The sequence below is a fragment of the Thalia democratica genome, chromosome 2 (assembly GCF_965202585.1).
Source record: "Thalia democratica chromosome 2, ktThaDemo2.hap1.1, whole genome shotgun sequence".
Classification (NCBI taxonomy): Eukaryota; Metazoa; Chordata; class Thaliacea; order Salpida; family Salpidae; genus Thalia; species Thalia democratica.
In genome coordinates this window covers 20,300,132-20,325,197 of record NC_139166.1, presented here as the reverse complement: position 1 = coordinate 20,325,197, position 25,066 = coordinate 20,300,132, and the positions used below count along the sequence as shown (strand labels likewise).

General features: G+C 25.8%; 1 protein-coding gene across 1 annotated transcript; it reads left to right on the top strand.

Annotated features, from left to right (window-relative positions):
- The first annotated feature begins 690 nt into the window (after positions 1-690).
- On the top strand, positions 691-23,141 carry LOC145829581 (ribosomal protein S6 kinase beta-1-like). The gene is made up of 9 exons (XM_082937420.1): positions 691-904; positions 4,952-5,030; positions 5,592-5,797; positions 10,044-10,161; positions 11,734-11,921; positions 18,986-19,088; positions 19,417-19,567; positions 19,951-20,225; positions 22,567-23,141. The coding sequence occupies exons 1-9, from the start codon at positions 736-738 to the stop codon at positions 22,646-22,648; spliced, it is 1,371 nt and encodes a 456-aa protein (XP_082793546.1). The 5' UTR covers positions 691-735; the 3' UTR covers positions 22,649-23,141.
- The last annotated feature ends 1,925 nt before the right edge of the window (positions 23,142-25,066 follow it).

Here is a 25,066-nt window from a genome sequence, read left to right as displayed (position 1 = left end):
TATGACAATTTAAATTCCAACAAATCTAATTCTTATTAAAAAGTTTAAGGGGCCACATCTCAAAGAAAAATAAAAAAGTGTTGGTCTAAGTAATAAAATTACAATAGTAAAAGAAAAAATAGGACTGGTATGTTGATTTGAAATATAATAAATTTTGTAGTAGAATAGGGGTAGACAAAACATAGTAAGCTTAAGCAGCAATTGATTTTTTGATGAAGAGAACATCAAACCAAGTGTTATAAACAGTTAGATAGAACTAGATTTCTTGTTTTAAAAACTTTTTTCTTGTGCTTTAATACTTTTGAAGCTATAGAAGTTAAAATACAACCAGTTTTTGCTTTTTTTACTTCAAAATAACTTAGAAGTTCTACATTTTTTAATCTAAATATGGCTTGCAAAAACTACACAAGTTATCTGAAATTTTTGTTTATATATATCCCTTTTACCATTTTTCTTAAACAAGGTATAGTTTGTATCAAAAATTAGAAGAAGCTTTTTGAAAACTCAAGACTAAAGTTTTGAAAAACAACATGTATATAGTAATTAAACAAAAAACTTGCCTTTATAAAGTAAAATTTAAAATCAGTTTGGTAAGCTTTCGTTTGTGTGTTGTAGATCAAACAACTAAACTTGACCAATTTATACGAATTCAAAAAATTTCACAAAGTTTTCAACCTTTCAGAGCAACATTATTTATTTACTATTCTCAAACTAAACCCTTCAACCAACATCACAATGGAAATCGACTTCAGCGTCTCACCGCATCAAAGCTCCTTCAGCAGCGAGCTCAAAAGAAACTCGTACGAGGAAGACGACGACGAGAACTTTTACGAGCCTTCGAACGAGGCTGCGCAGGAGATGGAGTTTGAAACTGTGGACGTCAACGAAAACAACGTCAACAAAGGTGTGTTTATTTAGTTTTACTTTTCAACGTGGTAGTTTCAGTGTTTCCAATAGCTTGGGAGTGGATATGTTGTATGGGTTGAAGAGATATTTAAAGAATACAAAAGAACACAAGTGTTTACTTTTACTGTTTGTTCTTTATTTACAAATAAAAACACTTTGCATTTATAAACACACCTCTTATTAGATTTATAAATAAACATAAAGATTTTGAGTGTAGTTGATAAATATTTTTTAAAGATTGCATAAAATTATTGTTTTAAACTGTTGTTATTTGAAACGGTAAATGTAAGTAGTTAAGTCTTTAAGCCAGTTCTTTTATAAATCAGTGCACGATAGATATCTAAAAATCTTTGCACACTAGTTTACTTTTTATACTCAAAAACTATAACTTTTTGATTAAATAGTTTTTGTTAGAATACACTGCAATAAATATAATTAAAAGCTATCTAAAACAGTTTTGAAAATATAGATTATATAAAAAATACTGGTGATAAAAAGTTCAATGCAAAATTGTTTAATTTCTTTGTCTTTAATGTTCACTCTCTGAGAAAAACAAATCCATTGCTTGTCTAGTGGGATCTAGGGTGAGACTGTACATTTTTCACACCTTAAAAAAATTATTTTAAAGCTTGCAAATATTTCAATTAATTTTCCGAGTAAAACTTATTTTATAGATATTACTTCAAAAGCATAAAGTTGTGGAACTAAGCTATTTATTGTTATTTCAATTACAATTAAAAAGTTCACGAAGAATTTAACCTCCTGCTTTTACTTAAATAAAAGGCTGTTGAAATTATTTGAAGATTTTTAAATGATGCTATCAATAAAAAAATTAAGGATAAAATAAAATAGAAAATAATGATTCAAAGAGTACTTTTAAATAAAAAGAATTATCTTGATTGAAAAATATTAAGAATTGAAAAAAAAAATAATTAAAAAGATTAAAAATTAAAAAAAAATATTGTTGTTAAACTTTTAAAGTGTGAAATTTAAAAACTAATTACATAAAACATTTTAATGCTTGACCCTTACAATGCACAAAGTTTTAGAAATTGATAAATTTAAAATATGGACATTGATTTTGTTTATTGCAGGGTTGCCACTCGGTCAGGAAAAGTCAGGAAATCAGGAAAAGTCAGGAAAAATTTGAAAAAATGACAAAAGTCAGGAAAAGTCAGGAAAAAATGGGGGGTTTTGAAAAAAAGTCAGGAAAAGTCAGGAAATTTGATAAATTTTTAAAAAAAGTCAGATTTTGTCAGTTTAAATTTACAAAATTCCTTGTTTTCCAAAGCCTTCAAATGGTAAAAAATAATTAAAAGTTCTTTAAAGTCAGAAAAAATTCCAAAATTTTCCTAGAAATTTACAAAAACATTTAATTTTGTTTCTAATGCCTTCATCTGGTATAATTTAGTAGAATATCCTTTATAAAACTGCAAAAATTTTCTATTCACATATTGAACAAGTACCCTAATTGAACAAGCAGATTTTGTATGCTTTTTAGTATTGATGATCTGTAGCAAGGACACTTCCATATAGAAACTGTGATATATACACTAAAGTTTATCTAGCATAACTTTAGAATCAAATTGTTTTTTGTTTAAATAAATAATTAAGTTCTTTATAACTAAGCAGTTAGTTTAGTATTTTATGTAACAAGTTCATGCTTATACTTTACCTCTTTCTATTTTATTCAAAGCTGTTTGAATTTATAAAATAAGTTATAAGAGAGGTATTAGTGTCTGATCGTGCCATCAAAATTTGACCAAACATTAAAAAATTTTTTCATGTTTGGAAGTTAGGTCCAAGGAGTAAATGTCCTGACAGCAGGTGTTACCGAGTCGTAAGGGGTGCAGTGGCTGATTATCTTGTCTTAGTGAAGATGCATTTCTTTAGTTATGTAGCATCTCTCATGCAACCTTTTTTGACACTATACCAGAGTACTCAGCCTATTGTTGCCTTTATGCATGAGGACATTTTGTGCTTGATGATTAAATTGCTGTGTATCTTTATGAAAGACAGGATAGTTTCGAACCTCAGCCTTCGCAAGTTATTCAAGATTGAATTGAATGATCAAGCTTCCCTGAAACCTGCCCTTGATCTTGGTTGTGCAGCAACCAATTTGCTTTCAAATTTGAGGAAAAAAGACCTAGTTGAGGAACAAAAGATCTAAAATTTCAATAAAGAATGTAGATTATTTGTTATAAAAGCCATTGAAAGTCTCTGGAGCAGAACATTAGTTTATCTAGATACATTTATGCTAGGAAATGCTAAAAAATTGTGTGTTTTTAGACAAGCTGTGTTTATAAGGTAATAATACAAGTATTTTGCTGATAGAGCTGTTTATTACAAACATCAATCATACACATATGGTTCAAATGATGTACTGAAAGTTTGATGACTGTTGTTTTTTACCTGTATTAAAATTATATTGAAAGCTTTATATAGTCTCAAGTGTTAGATTATGTATTTTAGAATAAGTTTAATTTAAGAGTTTGATTAAGAAAAGTCAGGAAAATTTTGGTAAAAAGTCAGGAAAAAGTCAGGAAAAGTCAGGAAATTTTGATCAGCTTGATCAGTGGCAACCATGTTATTGTAAAAATTTATAAAATAAGACTATTTGATTAGTAAAAACAAAAATTTTTATACACACCTTACAAAAGTTCTAAGTTTTTACTTTTTAAGCATTCTTCTAAGGCCAGGTTTTGTTTTTATTAAAAAAAACTGTAAATTAAGTTGTAAAGTATAAATTAAAACATTTTCTTGGTTTATTTCTATTGTTCTTTCTTTGATAACACGAGAAATAAACTAATAAAATCTTTGTTATTACGTTAATAATCAAATAAAAATAAGCTACATTATTTGAATAATAAATCATTTTGTAAATATTATGACATCTATAGTTTTATAAGATTTTTCAAATAAACTATGCAAGACATAACCAATAACATTCTAAATTGACCTAGTTAAATTTATATTTTATATATTTAATGTATAAAACTATATGATAGTTTGTAGCTATGTATCCTTTTTTTACTGACTTTTTATAACTTTTGTTATAAGAAACTTTTTTTCAACAAACACATGACTTATAAGATCATCAAATGTTTAATTAGTTTTAATAAAAATTTAATCGAAACTTCTGCTACAATACAAAGCACAGTCATATGTTTTACATATAAATATAGAATTATTTTACTGTAAAGTTAGACATATTGCCTTATTTAGAAACTTCACACTCAATTTCTAATACAATGGTGTTATACTTGGTAAAAGGTGATTTAATAGTCATTTAATTAATTCTTTTGGCATTTAAAGTATTTAAACTTAAGCTTGGTATTATTTTGTTAATTTACTAATTACTTTTAATTTCGATAAATTTTTTAAGTATAAAGTGAGATATTAAATAAATGAAAGTAATTTACTTTATTTACTAATTACTTTTAATTTCAATAAGTTTTTAAAGTATAAAGTGAGATAATAAATAAATGAAAATAATTTAATTGAGTTTAATTATATGCTTGAATAATGCAAATCACTCTTAACTTATAATTTGCTGTAATTGAAATGGGTTGTTTTTGGAAAGGGTTAAGATGTTTGTTTTATAAGAAAAGTGCCAATAAACGTTCTGAAAGTATGAACTCTGAAATTAGTGAAGGTTTCATTTGTGTTATTTTGTTTTTTTATATTCAAGTAAATAAACTTAGTTTTGATTTATTTTTGAGTTGTAATAACTAAGTTTTAAAAATTATAGTAAACATTTTTTTTTATCTAACTTAGTTGCTCAAGTTCTTTGAAAGATTTTTATATATAAAAAATAAGTTAAATTTTGTATGATTTTTTATAACTTTTAATGAAAAAAATTAATATTTTCTCATTATAAAAGTATTAGTTGACAGTTGTTGAAATAAAACAATCATGCATATTTTGTTAATATTCTCAGTCTTTGTTCTTATAGACAACTTATCAGTGGAGTATGACCCGTTTTGCGAAATCGCAATAGTTTATTCCATGTTCAACCAGTTATTCATTGTTTTGTTTGTTTCAGGTGAGAAGCTCGGCCCGGAACATTTCGAGATCCTCAAAGTGCTGGGTAAGGGCGGATTCGGGAAAGTGTACCAGGCCAGGTAAACTAAAACTTGAAAACAAAAAAATTTTAACTTCTGTTTGAGAGCTGTTTATTTTTAATGTTGTCAAATATGGTAATATCATACTATCTAAATATGCTGACATCAGCTCCTTTGGTTCAAGTTTCTTTATCTATGAGTATGAACATTAAATTTTACAAGCTTTTTTTTAAAAACCTTGAGCTTTTTTATAAAAAAAAAATCAATAGTTTTTAAAACCGTGCGTTGAGAACTTTATTTTATTTCATCGAAGCTATGCGATCAACAACTTGAAACTAACAATTATGAAAAATAAAGACTTATATATATTATTTTTATACAATTAAAAACTAAAGTTATTAAAGCAAAAAAAAAACAACCTCAAAAACTTTTTAATGAAAATAAAAAATCTAATAACTTCTTCAACTAGATCTTACATAAAAATTTTCCTAAAAAAGTTGAGCTAAAACTATAAAAAGAAACTATATATTTTGATTAAAAAAAGCCTGAACGAAAGCCCCAACCACTAACAAAAACAAAGCAATAACAAAACAAACAAACACAAAAAAAACAAACAAACAGGAAGATCACGCGGCCGCACAACGACAAGATATTTGCGATGAAGGTGCTGAAGAAGGCGTCGATCCTGCGGAGCAAGAAGGACATCCAGCACACGAAGGCGGAGCGTAGCATCCTGGAGGAGGTGCGGCACCCGTTCATATGCGAGCTGTACTACGCGTTTCAGACCAGCGGGAAATTGTACTTGATACTGGAGTACTGCAGCGGGGGTACGTTACGTTTATTATTTTGTGTGTATTTGTATTTATTATTTCTGCGGTGGGGTTTGTGCTGATTTGAAGGTTTAAGTAAGTTTTCGAGCTTTTGTTTATTTAGATTTTTGTTTAGAATGTACGTAGAGTTTTTTTTTAAGATTTATAATTAAAAGTTGACAAAGTTTAAATATTTTCATGAGGTAAATTAAAAATAATCATTCAAACTAAAAAAAAAACTAGTTAAGGAATGAACAGTTCAGTATATTAAAAAATAGTATACTTTTAAGCCTTGTCTCAAGCTTATTGCCTTATGACTTTTATTTCATTAGGCACGTTTAATAATAAAAAAAAAACTTAACAAATATTTAAATAAAGAATTGTTAAAGTTTATAGTACTAAAAATTTGTTTTAAATTTTCTACAGATGTAACTATTTAGTGTAAAATTAGATTTAGTAAATATTTCAAGTGAAATTTTTAAATAATAAGTGCCACTTACAGGGTTCGTGCGCGTCAGGCTAAGTCAGGCTAAATCAGTTTTTTTGAAAAAAAATGAAAAACGTCAGGCTAAATCAGTGTTTTTATTTAAAAATTTGAAAATATCAGTTTTTCTCAGTTCAAATGCTTGAAAAATTTTGATTAAAAAAAGTTGAGAAATCTTTTTAAGATTAAATTGAGATGTGAATTTATTTCTAAATAAAGATTTAGTTATCAAAGACAAAATCAGTCAGTATTTGTAAAAATAAATGCTTAAAACCTTTTATTGAATCTCTAAAAAATTGAAAAGAATCTTCATTATTTTGTTTAGAGTAGATTATATACATAATAAATATGAAAATTTCAAAAAAAAAACCAGTTTAAACATTACAGTTTAATTCAACAACTTAGATGTTTGTTTGAATTTGTTTAAGTCAGCTATGTTTTTCAGAGCTTTTTTGGTTGAACTGTTTTAATTTCTAATTTGAAGGCTTTATACCAAATACTTTTTAGATTAAAACTCTTGCAGTTTATTCATATATTTTACTGTTTATTTAAAGTTATTAGAGATATTCACAGCACTAAAACTTAGCTTTAAGACATTAGTACTAAGTTTTGTGGGAGTACAAATTTTCTGTATAAATCATTTTTCTTTACAAGAACAAAATATTAAAGGTTTTTTTTAACTTAAGTGTAACCTTTTTAAATTTGATACGACATCAACAATCACTGTATTAATTTAGAGTTTAGGATTTATAATTATGTATCAATTATAACTATTAGTCAAAATACTATGATAAACATTTTTTACTTACTTTAACACTCGTGTAAGCGTTTTATTTTAAATTTTATTAAAACACCACGTTTTATTATAAATCTTCTGGTTATAATGTTTTTACTTAGTGCTTAATTAAATTGAAAAATTGTGTTTAGTAAAATATACTGAATTTTTACAATAGTAATAGATTAGATATAGCATTTATTTTAAAACTTATCACTGAATTTGTTATGTTAAGGTAATAGGGGGGTCAATCACCTTTTTCAAAATTTAGTCTTATTTTATTGAGTTGTAACTAGGTTATAAGTTGCTTTTTGCAGTTTTTTAAGCTTAAAATATTTTTGAGATAAAGCTGGTTGAAGTCAGAGACTACAATAATACTAATCAAGACCCCAATACCTAAAATGACTTCTAAAGGGGATTTTTCTTACTTTGAAAAAATGTCAGGCTAAATTGGTATCAGTCAGGCTAAATGAAAAAAATTTCGCGCACGAACCCTGCACTTACTGTTTTGAAATTAAAAGCTATTTGGTAAATTTACTCAAACATCAAAATGTAAATCTATAGTTCTTATAACTATAGTTAAAAACTGTTTACTAAAGTTAGTTTTTCAGATTAACCTTTAAGAAACTTACAAACACATTTAAATAGCAGTTTTTAAAAATTACAACCGTTGTCTTTTTTTCTCAGGAAATAATAAAATCTTACCTCATTGCGCACAGTTGATTTACAATTAGTTTCAGTGGAAAGTTACATTAGAGTTCAAGTTAAAGATAAGATGCGTGTAAATATAAAGATAAATTTTGATGAAACAACAACGTATTTGTCTTACTTAAAAAAAAGTTAATTTTAAGCAGTTAAATTTAATAAGTTACTAAATTAAAAAAAAAAGTTTTGTTTACGTAAAAGCAACTTGAACTTTAGCCTCTACTTTATGCTAAGCAAATAGTTATATGTTAATTATTTCGTAATGAATCTTTACTTGCAAAAATAAATTGCTCTGCGGTTTTCCACAAGAAAGTAAAGAAAAGGTTGCTAATTTTACTAAGGCATAAGTAATATTTTAATCCTCAAGTAGCTTTGAGTTTCAAGCAGTATTAGTTTTAACATGAACACTGAAGTTAAACGTTCCTAATTTCTTTCAATTCAATTACTAAAAGTTTAGTGCTTAAAATTAAACCATATAATTAAATCTAGTTACAATAACTTCGAAATCAACTGCAATTACTAGGTTGTACTACAGTTAGCTTAAATACTATTATTAGGTATTTTACATGTTTTAAAGATTAAATTTAAGTAACTTTAATTAAACAAGAACTTAAAACAGAGGAATGTTTTTAGTAAAAACTGTTGACAAAAATGAAACAATCAAAACATAATTGCCAATGGCTGTATTTCAACATTTTAGCAAGGCTTTGTTGTGGCAAGCAGTTGAGTGTATATCTTTTTGATTATCTGCAGATAGATATATGCAAAGTTGTGTGATAACCTTGAAAGAAAAAAACAATAATACTTGAGAAAATATATAGTATTGAATTTGCATTTTTGAATTTGTACATACAGTGGTTTTTCAAGTCTGTTTGACCTTTGACCTCTTAGATTTTCTTTAAAAAAGTATTATAAAGAAATTGCTTCATGTGTTTTCTGATAAATAGTTTATTAGAAAACGTATTTAAATTTGATAACGCTCTGAAGTTCAAAATGTAGCAAATGAAACATTAAGACAAAAGAAGTGTTGTGTAACATTCGAAATATCGTTATATTTAATAAACTCATAAAAAACGTAAAAGCACATGATGAAACTAAATTCTTCATTGCTATCTGTCAGCTCTACTACTAAACAAATATAATTAGTGTCATAAAATTTTCCACTAAATAACAAGTGTTCAATTTTGCACATAATAAAATATACAGAGGTAGTATAGTGACAAAAAATTGATATTCAATTATTGACATTTTTATTTATGCCTATCATACTTTTTTAGATTTTCTATAAAACAGATTAATACAAAGTTAAATTTCTCATGAAAACAAAAATAAAAGTGTATACTTAGTTATCAAAAGGGCATGTATGTAAAACATAAATAAGTATAGTTCTTATATTATAAAATATCAAATTTTAATTTTTTCTGTTTATTAATTATGCCATATAGCAAACATAGTTAATAAAAAGTTAGGTTTCCTAAAGAAACATAAAAATATTTGTCTATTTGCTGTGACGACTGATGTTTGAACAGCATTTTAAGTAGTTTATACAGAAGTGCATTCTTTGTAGTTTGAGTAGCTTTTAAAACAAAACATTACCAAAACATTGATCGATCTGTCAAATAAACAGAAAAGTGGTTTTAGCTGAACGTAGGAATTTATTGAAAATAATAAAGTGTTTTTGATGCGGTCATAATTTTAACGTAGGTCGGAGGCCTTCATGTAATTCTTGTGTATAGTTTTGACACCAAAAAATATTACTTTTAAAAGTATATGATGTTTTTATTAAACCTAAAAAAATATAGGGAAGCATACCATTTATTAATTTCAAAGACTAAGTCTATTTAAAATCTATTTTCTTTATACAATTTGGTCTGCAGTTTGTTTTATAAGCCTATATTTAGCTTAATTACTTAAGTTTTCATTCAATATAAAACATTTTCTAAAAAACATCAAAAACACAGTTACATATTTTTGAGATTTCTTAAACTTTCGTTTAAAAATTTTCAATCAAAATAATTTTGTTATGAAAAATCTACAAAATGGTTTTTGCACATTAACATTTTATGAGTACTTTCGAGTTATTCTTCGGATAAAATTCAAGCAATTTCAAAATTGAAAGTTTTAAAACTTATTTTCGAAACAAGAACGCTTTACACCTTCTACCAACAAACGCAACCGTGCGTCTTCACAGTTTTTGAATTTCTGGGAAGACGCTTGCTTCCACCGGCACAGGGTGCATATGAGCTTGAAGCTTTTTTTACAAAAACGTATTTTCACGCATTATGACGTAACTTTCGCAGGCGAGCTGTTCATGCGCTTGGACCAGGAGACCACCTTGCCCGAGTTTGATGTGTGCTTCTACTCGGCCCAGCTCACCATGGCCCTCGGACACCTTCACGCCAAGGGCATCATTTACAGGTTTTTTGATAATTTTCTTAATAGATTTTTCAAGTAGTTTGGGTTTTTGATGTTTCAAATAAAAAAAAGAAAGCAATGAGTGGCTTGGTGACTGTAGTTTTGTTTTGTTTATAAAGTTTTGACTTAATTGATGGCCCTCAGTCATCTGCACGCCAAGAGGACCATTTACAGGTTTTCAAGTCTTTAATTGCTGGTTTTTTACAAAGTGGTTTAAGTTTTTGGTTTTTAAATTTAAAGAAGAAAGTAGTTAGTGGTTCTGGTGATCAGATTCAACTTTTGTCTTCGAAATTATAGATTTACAGAAGAATTAAGAGTGAGCTCAGAAAATTTTCAGTATACAGTTTAAAAATATTTTCCTGATTTGTAATTTTTTTCAGTACTTGTAGTAAGAAACATTTATAGGAACTTGGAATAATTAAAACAATAAGGTAATGCTAGTATTTTCTTATTTGTTTAGCTAATTTTCTGCTTGGTAAAAACATTTTAAAACTATTTATGTTATTTAGGTCACGTAGGAATAAGAATTAACAAGAAATAAATTTATAACTATTTTATTACCAATGTGTAAACAACTATTTTTAGTGTACTACTAACAAATTTGATAACCTTACAGTATATTGTTAAATTGTGTAATTGTGTTTGCTTTACTGTAATTACATATTACATATAACGTTATTCCATAAGTTTGGAAATTATAAAAAATTATTGAAATGCTTTATTTTGCAATGTTTTATAACTAAAAAGAGTTATTTGCATTAACAAAATGCTAATAAAAATGTTTTATGTAAATTTTAAAAAGTAAATAAAGTAAAATTTTATACAACAAACTTTAATATTAATTCAATTGTAATTTAATCTACTCAAAAGTTTTTTTGTAATTGTCACAATAAAAAGAATGTTTATTTTTTCTGGTGAATATAGATATTTTAAACAAATTTAATTTTCAACATGTTCAAAGTTTTTAGATTTAAGATAAAATTAAATTTTTAAGAAATACACCCTAGCTAAACTGGATTACTTAGAACTACAAGATAATGAGGTGTATTATATGACTTTTGAGTTATTTAATTTATCTTATTATTTCTCTTTTAAGTAAGGCAAACTATGAGCAATAGATTATTGATATTTTGAATAAAATTTGAATTTTGAAAGTTAAAATAAATGTCATATACTTTTAAAAACTTTTAATTTTTTTAGATAGTCTGTGTTAGGTATAACTGTTTATTTTATATGTTGCTTTATATTTTATCAACAGTTTTTATCCTTAAAATGTTACATTTAATAAATGTTGTGAAATCGATACATTATTGTTTTTTAATCAGTTATGAAATTACTTAATACAAGTTCAGTAAAAATTTTGATTAATTAGTTTATGTTTTAAATCAATCAAAACTGTATAAAATGATATAAATTATACTAGACTTAAACAAAATAATTTGTTTCTGTCAAAAGCAGTTTTAAAAAACTTTCACAAAAAAAACTAAAAAAAATAAAAAAAAGATTAAAATGCAACGATTAAAGTGGTCGTGTCAAACAAATTCCACTCAATAAAAAAAAAATCCTCCTCAACAGAGACTTGAAGCCGGAGAACATCATGTTGGACAGCCAGGGCCACGTCAAGCTGACCGACTTCGGCATGTGCAAGGAGTCGGTGACGGGCGATGACGTCACGCACACGTTTTGCGGCACTTTCGAGTACATGGCGCCCGAGGTGATAGTGCGGAAGGGGCACAACAAGTCGGCCGACTGGTGGAGCTTGGGTGGGTTTCGTTGTTTTTGACACTTGTTGGTGTTCTACTGTCGGAAGATACGATGTAAATCTATAAAATTTTTTTATTTGGGTTGGCTTGGTATTTGATTGGTTTTTGGCGGGAAAATTTTAGTTTTCCAAAAAAATTTTGGTAATGCGAAAAAGCTCGGTTGACTATACAGAAAAGTTTAGTCAAAATAAGGATTTTTTCTGGTATGATAAAAAGTTTAACTATAAACATTAGCATGTCATGATACTTTTTAAATACATAACTTTTATTGATAGTGGTTTTGCTAAATGACCGTTGTTGGGTTATGAATATTTTTTTATTAGAACATCAGAGTAGCAAAACTTTCGATGTTAAAAAGTTTATTTATTTCAAAAAAAAAAGTATTTAAGGCTTTTATTGTTACTAATGCAAATAATAGTTTGTAAACACAGTTGTATAACTTTGTTTGTTTTGGTTGCCCGCGCGATTGTTTGCTATACTTGTGATTTGGTATTTGAATTTTATTAGAAACAAAAACAACATTTGAAATCGTTTCAGCCGGCAGTTTGTACTTTAGATCAAAGAAATGTCGTGTTTGAAGTTATATTTATAAACTTTTCCCCATTTTCGACTCTGCGGGTTGAAATGCAGTCGATAAATCGAATATGCAGGCAATTACGTAATGAAAGTTGTCATAAAAAATGAAATAAAGTTTTTAGGCTGTGGAATTATGTTAGTTTTTACCAAGTCCTGTTTTCTTTCAGTTAACAAGTGTATTGTTAGTTTTGCAGGCTGGGTAGGTTTTTAAGAATGACTTTCATAAGTAAACTGTAGGTAGTTAATTTTTCAAACTAGTATTATTTTTTTTGGAATCATGCAATATTTATAATTTTTATTTTGTCTTGTTGTATATACCAATTTATTTCAAAGAAAAATATAATAGATTTAGTTTCTAGTTTTTAATATTGTGACCCAAAAAAATTGTTTGCTGCAAAATATTTATAAAAGTTTTAAATTTTAATGTTAATACTTTTTTCTATAAACTATTCTATAAAATTTTATATTTCAAAGAAATGTATAATAGGCTTAGTATATAATTTATAATTTTGTAGCAAAAAAAAAGGTACAAGTTGTAAATTTTAATTAATGATATTGTTTTCTATCAACTTTTATGACCTAGTTTACTCTTTAAGATTGAAGTTTTTGTCATGATTTATTGGGCTTAAATATTTTTTTGCGGTTAAAATGTTGCCTTTATTACTCGTTCGGCGCAGATTAGGTGAATTTATTATGTGAAAGGAAATTACAAGCCGATTTCTATTAGAATACAGACTAATTTAGCTTTTTCTAAAAATAGCTGGGAGCTAGCAACAATTGCTATATTTAGTTTTTATTCGTCAGTTGTTTATTTTACTGTTCTCCCAAAACGTCCTATGTTACTAAATTTACTATGTGTTTTTAATTTAAACCTTTTCTTTTAAATAATTTTTTTCGCTATATTGTAAGTAAAAAAGAAGCGTTCATAAATCTTATTTTGTTGTAAGATTCAAATTAGATTTTTTTCATTAAACTAATTTTATGTTAGGTTTTGAAATTTTGTTTAGAGTAAAAAAAAACGAGAATTAAATTTTTGAGGATTGAATTAAAAAAAAAGATTTTAAGGTTGTTTTTAAGTTACTGAACACTTTTATAGTTGTGATATATAATTATCCTAGATTTTATAAAATAAAGTTTAGTGTATGTATTTTAAAATATTTAAGAAAATTTAATGAAATAACTAAGAAACAGTTTATAAGTTTATTGACCTACCTTAAACTTAGATTAAACAAATAAATTTAAACAAAAGTATAAATATTTACCAATCAGAAAACTTCTCGTAAAATGATTAAATAGTTTTTTTTGTTTTGTAACATTCTTGTGCAAATATTTATAAGTAAAAATTTATAATTTGGTTCTTTCAAAAATTAGTTTATAAACACTGCAAAAAAGTCCTTGTTCAACAATTTTGTTTTTATCTCATATTTTTAAAGATTTTTTACTCAGCTTATTTTTTGTATCTAAAAGTTAAAGATTCAAAATTATTTTAAATAAGCAAGTCGTTAAAATTTATTTATCGCGATAAAAAACTGTTTAAAAATAGACTAAAGTATACTTTGCACGACGTATTACTATTTACTTTTATGTATTTATATGTTAGCTTCTTCTTAACTATTTGAAGTTTCATTTTAAATTGATATATTTGCACAACTTGATATTTATATGCAAATTATATTAAGTCTGGCACACCAGGTAGTTAACATCTTACGATGCTATAATAAACATTTAACACTGCTAAATTAGGTTGTGCCAAAAATTAATTACTTGATAGTTCTGATAAAAAGGATTTCTTTAATTTTCTACAGTAGAAATATTTTTTTTATTCGCACAGGTAAAAAATAAACAAAATAAAAAGGAGTTGGTTATAAAGGATTAAAAAATACACACATAAGCTATAAGATTGTTTTCATACAAAATTTTAGTTTTTTAATCTTTTTAAAATTCGATGTCCATTATAGCAATTAAGTTTACAACAATCGAAGTATTAAAATTAAACATGAAAAATATTGTTTTATTTTATTCAAAATAGTTATATAATAAGAATATTTTAGATAACTGATTGACATTGAAGTATATTTATTTAATATTCAACTTTAGTTAATTAATACAGTTAAATTATGCTTTAGTTTATTTATATTTTTGTAGTTATCTTAAGTTATAGTAAATTTTTTATGGTAATAAGTTTTTTTAAACAAAAATTACTTATAGTATTTTAGTGTATAAGTTTTAGGTTTTGAATCAATACATAAAAAAAATGTTAGATAAAAAAGTGGATAATTGAACAAAATATGTTTTGTAATCAAAATAAGTTCTGACATAAAAGAAATGATACTAATATAATATTTGTAATATGTTGTAGAGTATCATGAAATGTATATATATATTTTTTACACAATAAGTATTAATAAATATGAGTATGAAATTTGCTACCCTTTAAATTATACTTTATTTTTACTAAGAAAGAAAACATCGGCGAAGGCCTGGACTTTTGTGTGCCGTGAGACAAAATAATAAAACATTTAATCTTACCTTTTGGATCATATTTCAATTGATTGATGAATGAAAATTCAAAATTCCAAATATGGTCCAAGTGTTAAGATTAAAATTTAATGTTAAATTTTCTGTTACTAAAGTATTAGAACAACATAAAAATTTTTCAGAACTTTTTTTTTCTTAATTTAGAAGATAATTTTATGTATCAATCATAGCAGTACTTAATTCTTTTTAGAGAATAAATATTTACTAGGTATTCAAGCAAATTTTTTTTGGAATATATTTAAGTTTATTTTTCGTCATAAAATTAAAAAATACTTTTTTGATAGAATTAAAGCTTATTTGATAAAACGTCGGAGTTTTAAATCAATATATGTTTGATTTAATATTGTCCGATATTTCTAATTTAGAAAATGTAATTAGAATATCCGAATTCAATTTAGCGTTGTTTTAAAGGTAAATAAATTAATGAAAAACAAATTCAAAGAAACTTTAATTTAACTTTTTTCAAATATTTAAGAAGATGTTTGGCATTTAAAATATTTTATATTACCAAGATATACATTTTTATTTTAGTATAAATAATATTTCTCGATATTTCTTCATTCATACAACAATTATATTAAAAAATGTCTGCGTAAGAATAACTATAAATTTAATATTAAAATGATTTGTTAACTTTAATAAATTACTTTTTATATTTGATATTAAATACATTCTTTTATGTATTAAGTTTGTAAGCATATTTTCTTAAAACCAATTATACTCTTTATTTTTTAACAACTACAAAATTTGTACTCCAAAATATTGGTTAGATTTTGGATTTTTAGGTTTTAAAATAATTTATTATTTGCCTTTCCTAAAACTTATAAACATTTTTTTTAGTTTGTCGAATTAATTTTCTTAGACCATTTTTATTTACAACAACTTTATGCTTTGATAGACTTTAATAGACTCAACAAAATATAAAAAGTTGTTTAATTTCAAAATTATGATTAGATAAAAATTCAATAGTTGATCAAATGTTTTAATCACTTCATTTAGACTTAACTCTTAAAGAAGAAAAAAAAGTATAAAACGTAGGTATATCGCTAGTGTTTAAAAATTAACAAGTTATTATTATTCTTAATACAATTCAACTTGTTAGAACGAACATGTGCAAAACAAATAAAATTCTCAAAAAATACAAAAGTTTTACAAGTCAAACAGTCATACTGTATTGTGTATAATTTTCTCTCAACTCTAAATAACCTTTAAGGAGAGTTTTATTAACCTGATTTTTTATTTTTTATAAAAAATATAAATGTGTAATGTGTTGTCTATTTTCTTTTGTTTATACCTTTCATTTTGTAAAAAGGTAGTTTTTCAATAGGATTGTAAAATATTTTTTCTGCAATCCTTTTTTATTTTATATATAAAAACGGAAAAAGGTAGTTAATGTGTTTCATAAATATAATTATATATTTTCTAACTGTTTAACACTTTAGTGCCCGCTACGCAACGACAGCAACTCTATAAAGTGAGAAGTAATAATATAGTTTTTTTATGACTTGTATAATGATTATTTTTTCGCCCTGCTTATTTAAAGTTAATTGTTAAACTTAATTCTTTTAATACATTGGGTCGAAAACTAAAGTTATTAAATTAAAATAAAAACAAATACAAATGTTCAAACAAAATTTTTCTTATTGTATTACTGTATGCAAACTATATGTATGCAATGATGAATTAGACAAGTTATTTTAAGTATTTATTGTTATCAAAGGCTGGTATAGCTTATATGCAAAATAAATATGAATTTTTTTTTAACCACAATTAAAATAAACACGGAATTTTGTCTGAATTAAATGTTATTATTTACAGCTTTGAAGTATATTTGTGTAAAAGTCAACCGATATAACACCACAAATTTATCAAAATGCAAATCAATTACCGGATTGTGCCATGGCATATATTGTGAAATAGTCTTGCTTTCGGTCTGAAAATATTCTCGACCTTTCAAATATTTACAAAAATATGAGCTGCCCAAGTTTTCATAAGCTGTTTACAGTGACAACATTAGAGAGCTTGTATAACAGGGTGTGAGATTTTTTCATAGAAACATCTTGAGTTTCTATAAGTAAATTATGTTTTTATAGCTCAAAAATTTTATTTTTCCAGTAAGTCTAAATAAGGTTCTTTAAAGTAAATTATTTATTTTAAGGTAATAAATGATCAAAAACTTAAAAATATTTTTAGTATATTAGTAAATTTTTCGAAGCCAGATTTTAAATATTTTGGAAGCACTTAAATTTGATTATTATTTAATGAAAATGTAATTTCTTTTAGTTATATGTAATTTAGTAAAACAATAATTTAAATGTGTATTTTGACTAGGTACTAATTTGAATGTTTTTTTTTTATTTGAAAAAATAAAAAGAGGTTTTTCAAGTTATTTTAGTAGGAGTTGTAGTTTCATATTAAATCTATGAACTTGGTGGACTTTATTGAAAAGTTCTAATATCAACTTTTTATTTTTATTTTTTGTAAATACACCTCTTAACCGAAAATAAATACCACTAATTTTAGTTCAGCGGTTAACAGCTGAAGCCATCAAAAGAACATATAAATGGTTTAATCACAACCGTGTAAATTTTTAAAAATGTTGTTAAGTTAAAAAGTTATTTCTGTAAATAGACACCGTTTTTCACTTATTACATTAATTCTTTTATAAGAACTAATATTTAAAAACAAGTGTATTTTGTTAATTTTTTAATGAATAAAAGAACACTCAAATTTTTTCATTCCAATATATTCGTCAAATTCTCTTCAGGGAAACTACAATTAAAATGCAATAAAAAAATCTGCGATAGCAGAACACCTTGTGAATAATCCAAGTTGTGGAAAAAAGTTTGCATTATCTAATTTCAGTGTAATGCGACAATGTTCAAACACAATGGAATTAATTAGACTTGAAGCCATTTTAATACATTTAAACAAACCAAATTTATGCAAAAAGAAAGAATTTGATTACACCCTAGCCTTATTTAGTTAATGTTGTGTTGATTTTTAAAGCTTTGTTGATTACATTTTCGTTGATTACATTTATGTTTACTTAATTGATCAGTTAATTAGTTTGTAAAAAACATTGTTTTGTATATATACTTGTTGTGTTTTATTTTATTGTTTCAGTTGTAGTTTCCCTAAAGAGAATTTGACGAAATATATTGGAATGAAAAAATTTGAGTGTTCTTTTATTCATTAAAAAATTATAAAATAAAGTCTGATGTTTAAAGTATTTTGTTAAGTTTGTTCATTTGTATTCAAAAATTAAAAATGTGAAAAAAAATTACAATAAAACAATCTGATTTAAGTTTGTACAATTAAACAATCTGATTTAAGTTTGTACAATTAAACAAACAAGCTTCTTTTTGTACTAACAAAGTTGTAATTAGTTGAAAACGTGAAAATTGGTATTTTTTTAAAATAAATAAAGCTATTTGTTCATATTACTCATAGCTGTTTATGATAAAATGGAACAAAAAGTAATAGTTTAAAAAAGTATCTGGTAGTTATTTGGTAATTTTTAAAAATAAAATGATTCACAAGTCTGTTAAAAGTAGTTTCTCTTTATTAAAAAACTTAAACAATAGTCTCTATACTTTTAATAAACTTGAAAATTAAACAAAAAATATGAATTTTGTTATTGTGAAAAGCTAACTTAACATACTTGATTTTCAATGTCTATTGTAGACTAGACGCTTTGTTTAATAGATCAGTTTGGTTTTTAACCAAAAAGTATTTTTTTAAACAACTGAAATGAACAAAAACTAACTAAACAAAAAAGTAAGATGCTTTCAAAACTGAATAATATGTTTTTTTAAATAATAATAATACTAAGTCAAAGTTAAAGTACATAAGTTAAAACTTTTGGTCCAACTCTCCAGTTAAGATATTGAGACTGATATTTCAAATCATTTCTATTTGTTGTTTTATTATTATCTTATTTGTAACAGGTGCTCTCATGTACGACATGATTCACGGTCAACCCCCTTTCGCTTCGAGTGACAGAAAGAAAACCCAAGACAAAATTATGAAGGGAAAAATATCGTTCAGCAGGTTGGCTTTATATATTGGAGTTGTTGTTATACATAGCTAGGTGACAACGAATGCAGTTGTTAATCATGTTTTAAAAGTTTTCACAAAGTTTAAGCGAATATAAGTTGATTTGGAATGAGGTCTGAGCGAATAGTTAGAGTTTTTAAAGTAGGGATAGGCAAAGAACGACCCGCAGGCCGTACCAGACCCGACAAAAAATTTGGCCAGTAAAGTATAGCTTGTAAACAACTTCTGAAAATAAAACTTCTTAAAACAGTTAGCAAACCTTACTTCTGTGTTTTGCTTCACTCAACTCTTTAAGTCAATATAAATAAATATTTCCTCACAGGTACATTACAAACGACGCGAGGGACCTCATCAAGAAATTGTTGAAGAGAAACGTTCCGTCCAGGCTCGGCAGCGGACCGCGGGACTCTTTGGAGGTTCAGGAACACCCCTTCTTTGAAACCATTGATTTCGGAAGGCTGTACAGGAAAGAAGTTAGTGTTGTGATGGACTCCAAAAACATGTTTTCAGTTTACTTAATCTCTTTCAATTACAATTTGGTTGTGATATTCTCAAAAAAATAAGCTCATCTTTACAAGATGCTTGTGACCAAAATAGACAGAAGTTTAAATTTGATTGAGTATATTTTTTTCTCATGCTTTAACAAGATAAATGTCTCTAGGTGTACTTATGCTTTTTTAATGAGTTGTTATTTTTTTAGTAATAGTAAAAGGGCAGTATTAATTTGAACAACCATCATTTTTATTTTTCTATTTTCAAACTACACTTTTAACTACCTAACAACAATTAAATCTCCCTTAAAATATTTTCAACTCCCAAACAACCAACTCCCTAACAACCAACTCCCCACCAACAGATCCTGCCCCCGTACAAGCCGCAGGTCATAAGCGACCACGACACGTCCATGTTCGACCGGCAGTTCACCGATATGCCCCCCGTCGACAGCCCCATCCACTCGCCCCTTCCCACCTCGCCCCACTCCGCGGCAGGGGAAACCCCCCAGAACATATTCCAGGGGTTCAGCTACGTGGCGCCCACCCTGCTGAGCAGCTGCCATGACAACCAGGTGCTGGGAAGCTCGTACAGGAACCGCTTGATGTGCAACAACAACCTGGAGCAGCAGAATTGCAGGTTTTTGTTTGTTATTATTTTGATTACTGACCTTTAATTTCTTCCTGGTCTTATAAATTCTAAATTGTTCCTCATATATACCCTTAAAATATCTATTACACAAAAAAGCAATTAATTTTCGTATTGTTTACTAAGTTTCAACGTGTAACACGTTTCGTCAGAACAATATAAAGCACAAAGCAAATTATTTTAAAGAATCACAAAAAAAACACATCATGACGTTTCAACTAAAATTGAATAATTTTAGTAAGCCTGTCTTAAAAACAACTCTTAATCTCTGCTTTCGCATTGATAACTTTGACTTTTGTCAGTTAAAAATATATATATGTTTTAGATTCAAAAGTTAAAGTTTCTATTTAAACGTTATTAGTTGGTGTACTTGTGTTTTAAAACAAAGATAGCAGGGTTGTAAAAAACCTGGAGTCCTGGAAACACCTTGAATTTGACAGTTTTTGAATGTTAAGTAGTAAAATTTTGATTTAAAACGATAAAACTATAGTATAGATAAAGTTTTTTGTCGTCATCAATTTTTTCATTAAGATAGACAATTAAAGTAGCTTTACAGAATTTTTTTAATGTTGTTATATTATTTAATACAGTTTTTTACCTTAAACTTGACTTTAAACTAAAACTTGACCAAAAAACGTTTAATTTCAAAAACTTGTAAGAAATTCAGAAAACCTGGAAGAAATTTCTCAAAAACCAATGGCAACCCTGAAATAATCAAAATTACGAGACATGAAAGTTGTTTAGGAACACTAAAAATATTTAAATAAATTTGATTAAGTTTTATTCAACTTCAAAAAGTCTAAATATAAAACATTATACTCACAACTTTTGGTTTACACTCTTCCCAAATGATTCGTACTAAATACACTAAAAATTAAGCTTTTAAAATTGTTCATTATAAACAGTTTGGTTTTAATTTATTATAAAACTATATGTTTAGTTTTTTTTGATGGCTTATAAAAGTACGAAATTTATATAAGAATAAAAGTAATATGATATAAGTTACATGATTAAAAAATATAACTAGGTTAATTTTAAGTTTGAATCTATTTTTAGGTTTTGTCCTTTTCTTTCATACTTTAAACGCGACAATACTTAAGCAATAAAAGTGCTTCTAGTTATTAATATATTGTAAATATTCTACTACCAATGGTAAATTATGCTAAAGTGTATTCATTCCTTTTAAATCAAGAAAACTTTAAAATTTATTGAATTTACAAAATACGATAACGTTTAAGTACGACTTGAACAGATTTTTTTTCTTACATTTTTCACATTGATCAAAAAATAAAATTCTATAGAACACAAGTCAAACAGTTCGAAATAAAGTGATGAGTCAAATATTTTGCGCTGAATTAGTCAGAATTGAACAAAATCAAAGATAATTGACTCATCATATAAATATGTCGATTGTTCAATTAGTTGCTCTTTGATCTTTCAAGGTAATGATCATAACTTGCCAAGAACTGCTTATTTGTAAAAAAAAAAAGCAACATGTTGTATTTGTTTTCTGCATAGAAATGATTTATTTTTATACTTATTTTAAACTCTAGTATGCACTGTAATTTAAAAAAAGTTATAATTAAAAGCCTTATACTTATAAATATTAATTATATTATACATACTTATAGATAGTAAAAGCTTAAAGCCACAGTTTTTTAAACTTTGTAATTTTTATAATTTTCAATATGGTTTAAAAAATTTAGTTTAAGTTTTATTTCCGTAAAATATTATGAATAGAATAATGTAACGGAAAAACTAAATTTAGTATAATTATTCAGGGATGCCAAAAAACCTGTAATTCTTAACAATTTTAACATGTTTAGTAGTAAAATTTTGATTTGACAAAAAAATCTATCATATAGATAAATATTTTTGTCATCATCAAAATATCTTTTTATTAAGAAACATATTTAAAGTAGCTTTACAGCATCTTTTCAATGTTTTTATACCATTCTACACAATATCTTATGTTAAACTTAACTTTAAAATAAAAATAGACCCAAAAATGTGTACTTTGAAAAACCTGGAGAAAATTTACCAAAAACATATCGCAACATGATTATTTATTGAAAACACTTCATTGTGATTAAAAAAACGTATACGGCACTCAAAACATCTTTGTTTGTATAAATCGTGGTTTCCCAAACTTTTAAATTTTACAATCGCGCCCTTAAACAAATTAAAAAATAATCTATTTTATAGACATCGCCCTTTTTACTAGTTTTTATTTTCGTCTCCTCACTAGCTATCGCCCCCCGATAGCAAAATCACCCGCTTTCGGAAACCGCGGAAACTCATAAACATTATGACACAACCAACCACATTGCAGGTCGAACTTCGGCCCGACGAGCGTGGTCGTGCCGGGCGCCAACGTCCGGACCACCATCGGGTTCAACACGAACCGCAGCTGAACTTTGTTGCGGACCACACTGCTGTGAGAAAAATGGTATTTGTTGTTTACAGTGGTTCGCGGAAAAGCTTGAACGACTTTTAAACATTTTTCGGTAACTGGTGTTTCGCTGAAATCGCAACACTGATTAGCGGACTGGGTACCTTTTTATTTTTCAAACACACTCGTTTCGATTTTTTTTAAACTGTATGGCTTTTCTAGATTTCATGACGTAAAGTTTTGAAACTTAGAAATAAATTTTAGTTTGAATTAATTTAAACTTGTAATAGCTTTAATGATTTGTTTTATTTTTATTTCTGCTATTGTAATAAATTTAAGCCATTTTTCAAAAAATGCTTTATTAAAAGGTGTTTCATGTCCAAGTTCTTTAAAGAGTGTGTTAATTTTAGTTTTTTAAAGCTTCCGAATAAAAACGAACTATATTGTAAGCTTGTTAGATACCATTTCTGCCAATTAGGTCATTTTCAAATAGTAAATTTGTATAAACTTTTGTTATGAATGCTTTTTCCTTGTTCTAGTTTTATGAGCTTGTTTTAAATGAGAATTGAGAACGTTTATTTTGAGTTGTTAACTGTTTTAATAATATCTCAATTTAGATTGTATATTCCAAAAAAAATATATATTTAAAAATTATATCTTTCAAGAGTTTATTTTTCGTAATAAACTTGAATTGTTTATACGAAATATTAGCTTGTAGTACTTAACGAATAAAAATGAATATATTTTTTTACACAGTAAACTAAAAATTATCTTTTATTAGTTTTTAAACTTTTAGTATCTGATAGATTAAACTTCCAAAATCGCTAAATTATTTTCTCTCTGAGTTTTATAATGAAATTAAATAAATTTTCCAATTGTAGAAAATTTTTTATGGTGCAGTTTTAATTCGTATAAAATCATTTGAAGATGAAATTACTTATGGATGTAATAAACTAAGTTTGAATAGCTGTGTTTTTTATATATTAGTTTACAAGTAAGTCGAATAACAGTGTTTTAGATATAGTTCAAAAGTATAAGCAAATTTGTTAAGTGCTTTACATGAAAATTTTGGTTTTAAGTGCGAAAATTTTTTACACTTGAAAGTTATCGAATTAAAATTTATCAGCTAAACTTGGAATAGACTCCCGTTTTAATCTATTGTTTTGAAATTTTTGTTTTTGTTCCTTTTTATATAAGTGTATATTTATATTTATGCTTTTAAATTTAGCAATTTATAAAGTAAGTTTCCTTTGTACAAAATTAACCTAAAGTTTTCAGCACATTAAGAAATTTTAAAAAGGTAAGTAAGAGAACTATTGTAATTTAGTAATAATATATTTAGGAAGTTTTCTAGCTTTTCAAAAGTTAAGTATTATACTTTTAACTTGTGATAAATTTTACTTACTATAGTTTATAATAGAAAAAATTGATACTTATCAAGTAGTGTTGTAGAAAAACTTTAAAGTCAATTTAGGCTTAATACAGACAAAAAATTTAAATTTGCAACATTTGTAAAATTTGTTTGAAATTTTTGTATAAAACTTGGTAATATACTTATTATATAAATAAAAAAGTATGAGTTTATAGTACTATGTAAAATATTTTAAACTAAATAATACCAGTGATCACACTAACAGAAGATAAAATGTTTTATTTTATTGCACATTATTCAATGTAAAAAAGAAAGAAAGTTAAATACATAAAAAAAGTTATATTCATAATTAATAAGTTTTTAATACTTTTTTATAAAAAAGTTTTAATTAGTCTTATAAGTTTTTTTATACTTAAATGTCTTTACAAAATAGTGGTTATTAGAATTGCATTAGTTTTAAAAAATATATATTTAAACTTTCAATTTATTTAAACTGATTTTTAATTATGTAGACTTATCCGAAATTTGTTGGTGTTAATAAAAATAATTACTTAACAGTTCAAAAAACAAATTTTAAATATCTTATTTTATAAATATGTTTTAGAAAGACATTCAAAAATAAAACAGAATAACAAACTTTATGCTTTTTTAGTATTTTAAACACTTTTTACTATCTTAGCTTTTTCAGAAAATGCATTTAATAATATTAGCACAACAATTGGTTATAAAATTTTTTAGACCATTATCCAAAAATTTTTTTTGAATTGTACATTGACTTAATAACTGCTAAATTCTAAAAGTTGTATGTTTTGTGAAATTAATGTTAAACTTCATTTTTTAATTGTGTCATAATTTTAAATATGTTCAAAGAAAAAGTAGATGTCAAAAAAATCTTAATTAAAAAGTATTTGTTAAAGTTGGAAAATTTTCTAACAATGATTTGTTTAGAAATTATCAATTAAAAATAGGTAAAACTTAACCTTATGAAGATATGATGTTTTTAGAATTTTGTTTTAATTGTTACTTTAAAAAGAGACAAATTTGAAACATGTATGTGTTATAACTATT

Bases quoted from the DNA above. Each gene is read 5' to 3' on its own strand.
- LOC145829581 (XM_082937420.1), top strand. From the start codon at position 736: ATGGAAATCGACTTCAGCGTCTCACCGCATCAAAGCTCCTTCAGCAGC. The intron at 19,568-19,950 runs GTTAGTGTTGTG...CCCCACCAACAG, and splicing joins GAAGGCTGTACAGGAAAGAA to ATCCTGCCCCCGTACAAGCC. The intron at 20,226-22,566 runs GTTTTTGTTTGT...ACCACATTGCAG, and splicing joins CTGGAGCAGCAGAATTGCAG to GTCGAACTTCGGCCCGACGA.